This window comes from Phalaenopsis equestris, unplaced genomic scaffold (genome assembly GCF_001263595.1).
Source record: "Phalaenopsis equestris unplaced genomic scaffold, ASM126359v1 Scaffold000994, whole genome shotgun sequence".
Classification (NCBI taxonomy): Eukaryota; Viridiplantae; Streptophyta; class Magnoliopsida; order Asparagales; family Orchidaceae; genus Phalaenopsis; species Phalaenopsis equestris.
In genome coordinates, this window is record NW_018165433.1 from 446,783 (window position 1) to 461,751 (window position 14,969).

Sequence of the window (14,969 nt, forward strand, 5' to 3'; positions counted from 1 at the left end):
AAATGTCATTCAAGATCTTGGTTTTCAACTCAAATTCTAATTCATCTCTGTTCAATAGAACTCCAGATAAAAGCATCAATAAACAACAGGTATTATTTAGTCTTAACAAAATAATTTGACCTGAAATACCCGAAAGAAACGCCCATCATTTTCCAGTCTGATACAATAGAGTAGAGAATATGAATATTACAAAGAATTACAAACATACCACTCAATTCTTATGCATTTACATATCCATCACCTAAATTTCAATTTTTAAATACACAACAACTTACCTGTGCATGAACATGTGTATTTCACTTTCTAAAAGTCAAATCGAGATATTTTTTATGTGCTAGGAAAGATTTGACTGGTATAAATGTAAAAAGCAAAATTTAAGTGTTAGATATGTAAATACATAAGAAACGAGTGGCGAGCAAGTAAATGCCCCTATATATTAAATTACAACGAGAAGCCAACACCAGCAAAAGATGCGAAAATTGACATTTCTGAATTACACTGTAATTGCATGAACATTTAGACTAACAAAAACATTCATCAGTGCTGAGAATGACAAGGAAATCCATTTCAGGGAAGCTGTTGACATTAGCTACATTAAGTGCTTCATGACAAATGAAGCTTGATATAAAGATTCTAATAAAATTATATTTAACCGATGCATTAATACAAATCAACTAAATATCTGATCATGATGCAGGTACTAGAAAAATGTTCCAGCTATCATAGCTTAGTATCCATCATGACAAGTAACCAAATTTAGCTAGTAAAATCTAACATTTTGATGTACCTCACCCAAGTGAAATTAATTATTTGTTCATGAGATACAGAATAGTTTTCTGACACGTATGCTCGCTTTCCAGATCAATTAATTACGATTTACCAAATATCAGGAACAATGGTCTTCTCTCTGATTCGTTCAGCACCTACATAACACGTAAAATAAATACTGAATGCATTAAAATAGAAGCGTGAAAAGGTGAAAGGTTGAAGCAAGTTGAATAGGGTGTTACACCAGCACAAGAGCAGGAAACTGAATGCTTTTTAATCCGGCTGTTTTCAGATAAAAAGAGAATAATAGGGAAAACTTTTCGCAACAGCAATCCCTTGACATGATAATTCTTTGGGTCATTTGCATACATACCCAATTCCTTTGTATTTGCTTGTCTAACACTAAACTTTACTTTTTTACATTAATACCAAGTATTTCAAGTTGCATTTAAAATACCACCATTTTAACGCCTAAAAAGTGAAATACATATTTTCATGCATAGGTAAGGAAGCATGTATGTCAAAATTGAAGTTAGAGCTTTAGATATGTAAATACATAGAAATTGAGTGGTAAATATGTGGATCTTCATACTTTCAAGAAAATGGGGAAAGTTTCGGTCTCATGTGGCAAATTGCAATTGGGGAAGCCAATCTTAGATGTGTATTAAAACTGATTCAAACAAAGCTGCAGAATATTCACGACAACCTTTATGGATCCAAATATTCAGTCCAATAACCACGTGAAGCATTAAGCTCATCCTGAAGTAGAAAAATATCTCGGATAAAAAACTTTAGAATAATTGATGAATCTTTGAAAATTTTTAAAGGAATAAAAGAGGGCTAAAAGTTAAGGATTGCTCAAGTTGAGCAGCTCTTGAAAGCTGTTAAAGAACCAGCCAATATAATGCAAAATGCATCTAATGAAATTGGTTAATTTGTTAAAGAAATCCACTTAGTCGAGGTTGAAGTCCTTAATAAAAAAATAAATAATGGCCTCAGTTCGAAAATAGTCAAGTGTTAATATAAAAAGCAAGGGCTTAAATAGCCTTATTGATGTTGAAGTGTGAAGCATTCTTTCATTTATTTGACCCACTCATGATTGCCACATCACAAAGCTTTAAATTTGAATTTAAATTTATTTAAAGTTAACCAACATAGTGGGATTAAGGCACTAAATGGAACGCAATGGAGAAAAAGGATTCATGTAGCCGACCCCACGTAGTGGGATTAAGGCTTGTTGTTGTTGTTGTTGTAACTAACATACATTACCTTTAAAGAATTTCACTAGCCTTCCAAATATAAAAGACATGAAAAAAAAAATTAAAAAGTCTTAACTATTGTATACTTGTCTATCACATCATGTGATCTTTACAAAATAACACTTTAACTTCAATTCTATTATTTTTATGTCTCACACAAAGTAGGGATACCTACTAACGTCGTTTCCAAAAAGGAAGAGAAATATGCCTGTTATAAGCATCCGTTTTTATTGTTCCAATGGGCGGAAAAATCCTGCCATAAGTACCCATTCTCATTGTTCCAACCATAGGTACGCATTTTTATTGTTCCAACAGGACCGAAAAAACTTGTATTAAATACATGTTCTCATTCTTCCAATGAGATAGAAAAATCTTTCATTAATATTACAAAGGCGCTTGAAGACCTGTGTGAGTTTTTAGATAGGTGGGTTAGAAGATATATATGACCCTAGTGTTGTAAATCATCACCCATGCACTTCTTTTAAAAGGATAAACGGACCAAGCACTCTAGAAATAGATCTCAAAAGGGGATGATACCTGAAGACTGCTCAAATTCAAAATGACGTCACTCAAATAAATTGGTTAAAATGAATAATAAAAATACTAATAATATGATAAAAATTATAAATAGAAATATATGTTCTTGTTATTCTAATAAGCCAAAGAAATATGTAATACTTTTACATAAGTATGTGAAGATTCAAGTGTGTTTTTAAACGATTGTGTTATGAGATTTACGATTTAAACGATTGTGTTACGAGATTTACGATCTTATTATTGCAAAACACAACCCTTGCACGTCTATAAGCGAGCGGGGCCCAACACTCTTGAAGTAACTCTCTAACAAAAAAGACAGTGGACGCTGTGGAATTTTTAACTGTCACGAAAATTATAAACTTAACCGAAATTGAACTAAAACAACACTTAAAATGATTTAAACACAACCAAAACTAGGCTTAAATGAGATTTATAAAAGCTTGAATAAACATAGAATCAATTAAATAAAAAAGCAAAAAGAAAAAATTTAAAAAATAAAAAGCGACTTAAAATGAACTTATTTAACAAACACGGACAGCCACTCTCAGAATACAACTGAACAATCTGACACTTAAAAACCCAAAACACACTACTAAAGATTAAACTCAAAACTGAATGGAATGGACTAAAACTGGTCTTCTATTTATAATAAAAAAAGGATTTTGCATGGGGCTTACTTAAATACAAGTCATATAGAGATTAATTTCACCACTCAAGCAAAGCTAAAACTGGAAACAACATCTAGCTATGAAATATGAATTTGCATCTACTTAAAAAAAAATTATTTCCAATTTGCACCTAAAATACCACAGGATCATAAACACAAAAACTAGCAGACATAAAGCAACGTTAAAAGATTAAAATTAATATTTGCACGTATTTCAATGATAACAAATACATGCAAATGATAATAAAATCCCTTGAAGTCAGTCTGCCTGGTCTAACTACCTACATGTGCTCCGTCGCCCATTATAAATAAATAAACTAGGTGTCAAACTATGTTGCATGGGCCTAAATTTAATTATCCGCATGTGCTCCAACAATCATTATACGCTCGTTCCTAAGCTTATGCATCTAATGTTGCAATGATTTAAAATATGTTTAAGTCAAAATTAAAATTGCATTGCATTTCAAAAAAAAAAAAAAAAATCAATTGTCAATTTGAAAACTATTAGTTCTGTATACTTTTGAGCTAGCTGCCTTGTCTATAAGGTGAGGTTCTAAGTCTCAATTCTAGCCAATTTGATTATCCACCTAATCAGGACCTAAGTTGGAAAAATTGAGCTCCCGCCAGTCAGATCCTTCTACCGAGAACTGTAGTCAACATCATAAGAAAAATAAAGATATTGGACGTGTTGGGGATGTTGAATGACATGATCATCCATTCAAATAGCTCATCCCCTGTTTTGAATGACCAATTCCATTCATCTCTAGACTTCAATTGAATTTGATGGTACCAGCTACATAAATCAATTAAAAAATAAATAAATGTCATCTTGTGAAGTTGATCAACCGTCATCCAATCATAGCATTGAAAATTGGTCTTTTGAGGAAGATCTTGTTCAAAATCAGGCTATCAATCTGCATTCATCGAGTAACATCTTTCATTGGAAACATTAAATATTAAACAAGTATTAACACACCCTTTAAATCGTTCTTCATCCACTTTTTGCTACAACTCTTCATACTCAATCTGCATTCATGTACTCACCATCACATTTCTTCATGCACCTAAGATCACATTTAGTACATAAGTCGGTGTGAGATGATAAGTTGATAACCCCTAGAATGAAGGGTATCGCACGTTGTACATCCCATGTAGAAGTAAACCTTTAGGAATTTCTGTAAGCAATACATTACAGTACAATCGTAAAAGCACTCACTTAACACTTTTATCTTTATTATGATTTTCTCCAAGAATCAAGATATGTGTGACTTTTGTTCTTACATCTCTCTCTCATGAACATAAATTTGGGCACATCCATATTCTCCTTGGAACCTTTTTTCAGGTTCTTCATTTAGTAGCATAAATACCACCAAACAATAAATTTTAAAACAAATACATGAATTGATTCCTTCACTAAGCAAAATCCTAATTTTCCAAGAAAACATAAGAAAACAAGGCATATTAGCAAAAATGAACAAATAGAATAAAAACATCAAATATAAGAGATGTTTAGACATTTAATAATATTTGAACATAAATAATGAAAACATTAGGATTTATTTTCTCATTAAAGAAAAACTGCATCAAGCGTGGAACAGCCACTCTTAGAGGAGCATACAAGTTTAATTACGATGAGCCATGTAATGCAAAAGCACAAATATTAAAAAACCTTACCATGCAAATATGTCAAGAAAAAAACAGAAAAACATGCATGGGCATTGGTTAATTGTGGCAAAATGAAAAAATAACTGAAAGAAAAACTGTACACTACAATGGGTGAATGTAAAGTCAGAAAGCACGACTACGTAAGCAATTGCAAGATTAAACTGGTAATCATGAACTGCTCAATTCAAAAACAAAAGATTAAATATCCAAAATTATTATACAGAAGATCTCTCCATCATTGTCATTTTTACCAACAATAATTCAGGTCTGTAACCTACAATGCTACTTAACTACAATTTAAGGATCATTCATGGATAATTGACACAAAAGAAAAAATTAATCAGGCGATGCCTACTCTTTCATCTTCGACCATGAGCTCTTTGCACATCATATGAAGACCACGAGTTATGCCCAGGAACAGATGAAGCTCCATATTGAGCTCCAGGATCTGCACCTCCAGGAACCTAAGAAAAAAAGCAAAATTATTAAAATGTAATAAAAAATATATATTTTAGTCAAAATTTATTAGGTAAAGCAAACGTACAGGATTAACGCCATAACTAGAAGGGTAAGAGTTTCCACCATAACTGGGATCAGGATTCGCATAATTCCCTACATAGCCTGCAGCTGCACAAACCAAAATCATTTTCGAAATTGTTAAGTTAAAAAAAGGATGCTTATAAGTACTACTAAATGCAATTACTAAGATCTTATACACCTGCAGTGAGGAAAGTAATACAATCGATAACAAATTAGCAGGAAATTCCCAAAATAATGTTAAATTCATAAATGTAGATAACTCACATGTTTATTAAATTCAAATAGGTCAATGCGACACCTTGCAACATAAAATGTCACAAGAACATTCGGTTCCAATAACCTAGCCAAGTTATCTGAAAACATCACTCTCTTCCATTGCAAAAATGGTGGCCATAGGTTCAATTAATAGTTGCCTCGTTTATTTCAGCAGTTTTGAAAGTTCTTTGTCGTGTTAGGCCAAGAATTTTACCTTTGTGACCCTTATAGAAGATAACGAGTTGTCGGATCCTCTGTGCATAGTATTGACTTTATATTGCCATATTCCTTGACAGAAGATGATGAAATGCATTCAAATCCATCAGATAATTGGAAGCATTGCTACAGTGTCAGATAGTGGGAAACTGATCATAGCTCTGCTTCATCATCCTCATTTTTTTCCATTTGGCATGAATCAGTCCCAATGAATAAAGTGACGGGGATGAGGGGAATTTGGCAATTAGATCTAGTTAATCATAGCTCCCAGATGAGGTTTTGTATACTGTCATAGTTAATTACAATACCACAGACGTGGTTCATCAATGCACATTGGTGGCAAATATTAGTTGATCAATACATCAAGTCATTCAGTTTCCACAAATACTTCTCCATGCTTATAATGCAAGCACTACTTAATCTTTTGATCTTGTTGCACTACAAACAGTTGTTAACCACAACTGAACTACAAGGATTTGGATAGAATATGCTTTTCTCCGGCTGTTTTTATAGGTCGAGCATATACTCTGCCACTTCCTATAAAAGAATTAGTGTACTTTGGCGGGAAAAAAGATGGGCCAAAAAGCTCCTCAGTAAAATCATCTAGCTACATCATATACATACGACTAAGAGAGACTATCAGCCAAACGGATTGTGATACCAGTTGCCTCATTAAGTAGATACATTGGTTACAAGGATTTATTTGAGTGTCATTTTAAGGAATCCATGAATCAACCAATCTTCTGATATTTGGTCTTCATTCAACCGGTTGCAGAAAGTGAGCTGACTGAACTTCACAGCACAAATTGACTGTAATTAACTCGTTGGAAATCTTGGTATCATGCAGTACATGTCTAACTCACTCTTTAGTCAAGAATCTATGTTATTAATGTACTCGTGGTCATAATTATTTATATTTAATTTCATTATTAGTGATTTAAATGTCGATTATTATTCAAGAATTGTCTGAAATTTATTAAAACTGCGATACAGTTTTTTGTTTTTTTTTTGTTTTTTTTTTGAGAAATATCTATTTAAAGGTAAATGTTATTTTCAATTAAGTCTCAAATCTTGTCATGGAGTCAGTTGCAAATGTAATAAACAGAGACAATTATTGGCATCCTCTATGAGGATTATTTTCCCTTTGAAGTTTTCTCATGATCCCTTTCTCCTTATCTTCCCACCCCTTCTATTGAGACATTCATTCATCTAATCTTCTAAATCAACTTCTTATATTATTTATCTGAGTTTCTTGATTTCTCCGCAATCAAACTAAAATAAAGAAATCCACCACTCTATTTCCATTCCCTAGTCATGATCAATTTGATAACAAAAGAATTTTCATATCTAGAAAAATTGTTGTGACATATCTAGAAAAATTGTTGTGACTTGCCGCCTCAATATTCACACTGGAATTTCGCCCAAAGCAGAAGCAGACCCTTTCCTAACACCTAATTTTATTAACTAGAGCTTCATAGAACTCCCCAATAAGCTCCAAATTTGCAAATCCCTCATAAAGTTCGAAGACATAATGGAATGATCATGTCATGAAGCATAAGATCGCCCATCATTACAGCCTTAACCAACAAAAGCAAGACCTAGAATACCACCAGAGATTCATGAAGACCCAGAATGGGGTCTAACGCAGATATTGTATGCAACTATTGCGAATTGCTCTGCCTTGACCTCCAAAGAAAAAAAGCCTTTGATTTCAACAGCCTATATAACATGGATATTTATGAGTAACCTCCATCCATGTTAGACACGTGTCAGACATGGACACAACTCTTACCACTTATCTGATATGCCATAAACTACGCATGATTTTTTATCATAAATTTGGGCTCTAACAAGGAAAGCAAACGAGAAATGGCAGGGCATGATGGGACATAGATGAGCACGTGGGAAAAAATACTTTTTTAGTATTAATCATGTTTAGTTATTTTTATCTTTAGAAAATTTCTTTTATGATATTAAATTTCATCCCGTGATATCTTCACTAAGGAATAATAAAAATTAATATATTTCATATTAATAATTTATTAAATATGAATGTGTCCATGGCATATCATATCGTACTGTTTGCAAATTATATCATGCCATGATGCGACAAATTATGTTATGTTGTGGTGACAAATTATGCCATGTTGTGATGTATGGTTGCATCATATCCATGTCTCAATGCCCATGTTATGCCTTATATCAACCTTTTCAGAGACCTCTGTAAGCAACTTTTTATCAAGCACAACTTTCATCATCACAACCCCAACTCCAACATGCTCTTCTGAATCCCTCTTCTATTGCACTAGTTTTTCTTCTAACAACTCGAGCACGTTGCAACCATGCATATGACTCATCTGCACCCTATGCAACCTCTCTCACAATGCTTGCAACTAGGAAAAAAACACATGCAATGTCTCATCATTACAAATTGCATCCCACACCAATTACTCACACTTTCAACTACTCAACCGATAACCATGTTGCTAATCACGCAGTTTATATTAGCTCACTATACATTGCTTAATCAGCATCTGCAACACAAGACAAACTATGTATTATCAACTTTCTCAAAATGGCCGCATCAACAAACCCACCCACAATCTTACTGACAAATGCAAACTTAGGCCATGTTTGGTGCGGCTGATTAACAGCGGTGTGTTTTGAAACTGCCAAAACTGGCATTTGAAAAGTGCGGCGCGACAACTTTTTTTAAGCCATGCCCGTAAACACGGGTAGCGAGTATGACCCCGCGCGCCTGCTTCATAATGTTTGCCCTCCTTGCCCTCGCATCCCTGCCCTAACTCCTTCGCGTCTCTCATCCTATCTCCTACGCATCATTGCCTCTCTCGTGTGGCCTCTCTTGCCTCTCTGATGCCTTTCTCGTGCGGCTTCTCTCGCCTCTTTGCTTTGATGCCTCTCTCGAGTCTCCGCCCTAAGGTCGCTACCTCTCTCCCATCTTTGACGTAAGAAGTGATCGTCCCTCTCTCCCACGGTATCTTCTATCATTTTTCTTCGAAATTTGAGGTTGATTTGGAATGTATGGCTTCTTTGCAGAAATTGTGGCTTTACTCTACTGTGAAAATCTATATTTGAGTAGCACGAAAATGGGATTTTGGATTTTGGTATTCTTCGCCATTTTTTGTGTAGTGTAATCTTTGCTCTACTCGGTTTATGGTTTGCACTTTCATTCTTCATTCAGGGATATTTACATACTAGCATCCGAAGCATTTGTGATTTTTCTATGTTCAGTTGTTATTCTTTTTTTATGTGAATATTGGTTGGAATTTTATCAAGCATTTTGACATTTGAGGGAGACCCGATCTAGAGAGACAGACTTGGATTGAGATTTTATGATGAATTTTGTCGTGAGTTAAAGCTAGATTTGTCAATTGCAATGTTTGAGTGTTGTGTATGTTTTAAATATGTAGTGGTGACTTTATAGTGAATCCTGTCTTTGTTGTGAGAATTTGAAAAGAAAAAAATTGCAGAGATTTTGAAAAAAAAATTACGACAAGAATTTTGATAATTGAAAACGGATTGATATTTTATGGTCGTGGTGCTGTTAGTGGTGCTATTGGTGGTGGTGGTGTTTTTTTGGTGCCATGGTGATGGTGGTGGTTTTTTTTTGGTGAAATGACGGTGGTAGTGGTGGTTTGCTAGTGAAATGGTGGTGGTGGTGTTTATTGTGAAAAGGTGGTTGTAATTTTTTGGTGATGCGGTGGTGTTGTTGGTGGATTGTTGGCGGTGGTGGTGGTGGTGGTGGTGGTGTTGGTGGATTGTTGGTGACATGGTGGTGGTGGTGTGGCGGCGATGGTGGTGCCGGAGTTGGTTTTTTGGTGACCTGGTGGTGGTGGTGGTGGTGCCGGAGTTGGTTTTTTGGTGACCTGGCGGTGGTGGTGGAGGTGGGGGTGGTGGTGGGGGTGGTGATGGGTTTTTGGTGGTGGTGATGGTGGTGACGTTGGTGGGTTGGTGGTGGTGGTGTTTGTTGTCATTTTTTGGTGATATAATGATGGTGGTGTTTCTAGTTTGTTGATGGTGGTGGTGATTGTGATTTTGTGGTGATGTTTTTTTTTTTCAAATATTTTTTGGAGTTTTGGTATTTTAAATGGCACTTTATGTTTTCTCTAGCAAATATTTATGTTGCATGTTTCTTTTCATGCTAGTATCGTCAAGGTTAAGACAAAAGAAATCGGACCGTCTGCCATGTGGGATAAATATATCAATTTAATAATTTGTGATCTCTTTCTTAAAGAGTTGAAATTGGAAAATAGGCCAACAAACTATTTTAACAAGTAGAGCTGACAAAATATTATAGAATGCACATGACGGGAATAAGATAGGAGGGAATTGAAAAACAAGTGAGATCTATTAAAAAAAGACCATAAAATTTGGAAAGATTTGAAGCGAGGATCCACGGATTTGCGTCGGGATCAGATAAAAAGAGCAATTGATGCTTCAGAAGAATTGTGAGCCGAGAGATTGGATGTGAGAATTTATGTAACGTCCAATCCTTTTATCAATTTTTTTTTAATCAATTACATCAACTTATCAATCATCCATTACTTTGTAGATAGTGTCAAATGCAAAAAAATTTAAATTCAGTGACATTGACCCTGAGCTGGAAGAAAAGTTGAATTGTATGTTTGGTGAAGTCGTGGGCGGGCCCCAAGTAAGAGAGGTTCACTGGCATAACTGAGCATGTGAATACTGAGCAAATTACTGAGTCCAATGAAGGCCCCAACTCGAACCTCAATGAAGTTGAATATACTAGTCGATCAAAGCATCCTAGAGTTAAGAAAAAGAAAACAGATAGTGCAGTTTTTATTATAAGCCAAATTTCACAAATAACCCTAGCACATCAGAAGCAATTTCTATTCAGTAAGTCATGCAAATTCTAGAAGCAACTCCAAAAATTTATAAGGACGTGTCGTTGTACTTGTTTTCTATGAAGTTGTTTGGACTCAACCCGAAAAGAGTTTTTTTAAATCGATGACCCCTGACCGTTGGGTCAATTACTTATGTTATTTCTATGACAATTAGGACTCTTGATGCTTGTTGTTTTATTTTATTTTTTAGATGTTATGTTTGATAGTCATGGGGACAGTATTTGTGCTACATTCAATGCTATTTATATTTGGTTAGAGTTCTTTATCATTATTTGTTGTTTAATGCATGTTATAGCTAATCTAATGTTATTTATATGTAGTTAGAGTATTTCTATTATTCTTGTCTACTAAGGTTGTATTTAAGAGCCTGAGCTTTGAAGTTTTAAATCTTCAGAAAAAATGAGCTCGAGGACTTCCGCTACCTCCCGAGCATTGTACTGCTATTGTGGACTGCAGTGTTCTTTCCTTACTTCGCGACAACAACATAGTTATGGAAGGCAAATTTACAGGTGTCCAAAGAATAGAACAAAGAACTGTGACTTCTTCAGGTGGGTGAATCGGTTCGATGAGTCCACAGTTGATATTGATCAGCGATGGAGGGTTTCGTTGGAGGGATTATATCGTGATATTAATCGGCTACATTTTATAAACAGTATTATGATGATATTAATTGTTATTTTAATAGTTTTATTTTTAATTTTGATTATTGTGTTACTGTATAGTGAGATGCCATTTTTTTTGTTTTATAATATTCAAATTAAATATATGTTGTTATGTATGAAACGTGCAAGCATGATTGATTCTATTCTAAACAACACTATACAACAGAGGTAGAAATGTCATTTATTCATAAACAACTGCAGCAAAACTGCATTAAACAAATAGATACACAGCTTCCCCGCAGCAGCTTCCTAGCACAACTGCTGCGCAACAGCTCTGCAACTGCCCCAAACAAACCTTTGATAGAAAATATGCTCATACATGCAATCGAAAAATCATGTGCATTACTTGTTAAGCACTAGCATTACTCAGAAACACCAAGTCAACTACAAAATCACATTCAACTACATTGCATTCTCAACTTGCAACTTAAACCACACCAAATTACATCAGCAAATAGCAACCACTCATGCTCATACAATGCTTTATTTTCATTAGCCATTCATAGATTCACCACAGTTAAACATTTCTTGAGTTATTCAATCAATCTAGCAGCATGCATGAAGGCTTCCATGCTTCAAGAGAAATATTTCCAGAGTAATATTAATCTTCATGAGATATGATGAAAAAATACCTCCATTGATATTATTAATGATGGAGTTGTTTTGCCCATTCTTCTCTTCTTCCTTGGAATGGATGTTGGGGTGAATTTTCTATTCATCTCTCTTCTTCATGATGGTTTTCTCTAACTTTAGAATACAACTAAAAAACCTCTTAACTTTTCCTTTGGCAATACTTAAAATCTTTGCAATGAAATTCTTCTTCATGCAGATTAATATAAGTATACCTCAATCATTAGTAAATGTAGTTTGCAGTCATCCTTATTTATATTTAAGTTAATTATCAAAGGTTTAATGGCATTTATTAATCAAGATTAATTTGATATCTTTCCACCTATTTAGTAAGCCTTCTCCATTAACATCCCTTTCATAGATTAATTCTTCCCATAAGTTCTTTCTCCCAACCTAATACCACTGCTTCAAGGACTTAATTAGTTCAAACTTTTCAATTATTAGCTGCTCTTTACTTCCCCGATTCTCCCTACATTGAATTCTTCCCTTCTCTGCAAACAAAATATCCCCCCCAAAAAAAAAAAAATCCACCACTCTCCATTTTCACTCTTGTTTGTCAATTTATTATCAAAGCGATTCTAATTTCAAAGATGATTGTTATGACTCTTAGTATCAAAGCTAGAATGATATAAAGAAGAACTGTTGCAATCACTCATATTGATTTTCACTGTCACTTGTTGGTTATTTTTGGTACTTGAGTAAAAAATAGCGGCAGTGTCCAAATTAAAAGAAAAAAATTTTGATTCAAGAAAGGAATATAAAGATTATGAAAGATAAAAAATCTTCCCTCGACCACGGTCACTAATCGTACTAGTTTCACTTGAGCCTATATATATGCTTCTCAGATTTTAGATATCACCAGTCACTAAGCAATTGAAATGTGCCCTAATAAACTAGGAAACATCATTTCAGCAAGGAAGATAAGGTAGTTTAGGATTTACTTAAACCGGGTTCCCTTTGAAACCAATTTAGCAATAGGCCCTATAGCTTAAACCAACTTCAGGTTAACAACCAAAATGAAGTCTAGTTTTCATTTAATTCCGTTAGCATAAATCATGAACACAAAATAATGACATGCATATTGCCCAAAGCCACAAGTTTTGTTAATTTTGTGATGTGTAAACAACAAGTAAAGGAACTTGGCTGGACTGCAATAGATTTTGTATTTAATATATTTCAATTAAAAAATTAAAACCATAAACGTTTAAAATTTGACACGCAATGGACAGACAAACTTTGCTAGCAAGTTAAACAAACCACTTTTTTTTTTTTACTTGTAACCATCATGGTGAAAGTTGCTAAGGTGGCTGAATCCATGGGAAACAATAGCGTATAGACAGCCAAATGAAATATGCATAAGAATCACGAAATTACACATCCCCTCCAAGAATATAAACATACAAAACAACCATACAACATTCTGCATAATTATAGCTTTAAAATGCTGGATACCAGTAAAATTCACAATAAAACTAAAAAAACGAGCAAAAGCACAAAAAAGTTTGACAGAAAAATATTGATAGCAAAAATGGTATAAAAAGAAAATCAAAAAGCAATAAAACGAGAAGGCCAACGGACATAGAAATGCAACAAAAATTAAGGCTTGAAAGGTTTAATATAACATTGCTAAAAAAAAATAGTAAATACCTTGGCTTCCAGCAGCTGCTGCAGCTCGAGCCCTCTTCTCCGCATTAGCTACCTCTGCACGAAGCTTTTCTACCTCCCGAGCCATCAAAATTAAATTTCTCTCCATTACCTGACCTTGCTCATAATTCTCAGCATATCCTTTCTTCTCATACTCTATAGCAGCCCTATACATCAACACAAGCTTAAGCCTAACGTCCATATTAAATGTAATGTAATTTACAATAGATTATTTTTCCATATTCCAACAAAGAAATAGGTAAGGCACTTTCACACTTATCTTATGTCAAGCTTTAATGCTAACCTGATGGAATTAACAAATTCTGGTATTCTATAGAAATTATGGGGATCGAATAACAATACGACAATAGGTAATCTAAATGGCATTGCCCTTTCCATAACGACATTAAAACAACAAGAGTAACAGCTTAAATATACCTAGCATGCTGCAACTCCTGCTTCATGGCTTCAATTTCTGCCTTAATTGCAGGCGCTTGCTGCAATTTGGCTGAAGATCGAGACAAGTCCTGTGTCAGCATCTGAACTTGGGTGGAAAGATCATGCTTCGATGCATTAAGCTTTTGAATGTCCCCACGAACCTGTATGAGCTCTTCCTTAATGGCATCAGCAGCCAGAAGTTCTGCCTCCATCTTCATTGACCTTTCATGAACCTTTTAATTCACATAAATGCAGAAAGCTGGGCGTTAGTCACAACAGAAAGAAATAACATAAAACAAATTAAAACTTTCTTTAACTTGAATGTTAATAGGGCCATTGGTCTACACCTAGTTCCTTTTCATACTAGCTATCAAAATCAAACAAAATTAAATGTCAGGACAAGCAGAAAACCCATCTTTTTTAAGAACTCACAAGGAATGTAAATTTTAACACTCAGCATTCCACTTTTTATTCATTTATTGAAGTCTCGTTTTGTTTTTGAATATCTTTTCCTGCATTTCTTACATTTTAATTGATGGAGTTTATTACCGGTACTTCTTTTGCATTCTTTCATTTCAAGAAGTGAAAGCGATTCAGAATGGAGAGATACGAGAAACACTAGAAAAGCTAATAGATGAGAGCAGATAAAGACAAATAGAGAGAGAAAGAGAAACAATTCTTGTTCTTTTTTTTTCCTTTTATCAAGTTCAAAATCCAATTTTCATTAGGCTTCTGAAGCAGTTATTGCACAATACTCCTCATTAGAAAATTAATAATAGTTTCCTCCTCTCAGTCTTCC

The 14,969-nt window shown here is 34.3% G+C and overlaps 1 protein-coding gene across 1 annotated transcript in view; it reads right to left on the reverse strand.

Annotated features, from left to right (window-relative positions):
• Positions 1-522: 522 nt before the first annotated feature.
• The window catches only part of LOC110032651 (protein FLX-like 1), a 26,044-nt gene continuing 11,597 nt past the window's right edge, over positions 523-14,969 (reverse strand). The window contains exons 2-6 of the mRNA XM_020736347.1: positions 14,171-14,403; positions 13,736-13,899; positions 5,441-5,523; positions 5,252-5,360; positions 523-923 (exon numbers count right to left, since the gene is read on the reverse strand). Coding sequence (XP_020592006.1) covers positions 5,256-5,360; positions 5,441-5,523; positions 13,736-13,899; positions 14,171-14,403 — 585 coding nt within the window. The 3' untranslated portion in view covers positions 523-923; positions 5,252-5,255. The remainder of the gene's footprint in view (positions 924-5,251; positions 5,361-5,440; positions 5,524-13,735; positions 13,900-14,170; positions 14,404-14,969) is intronic.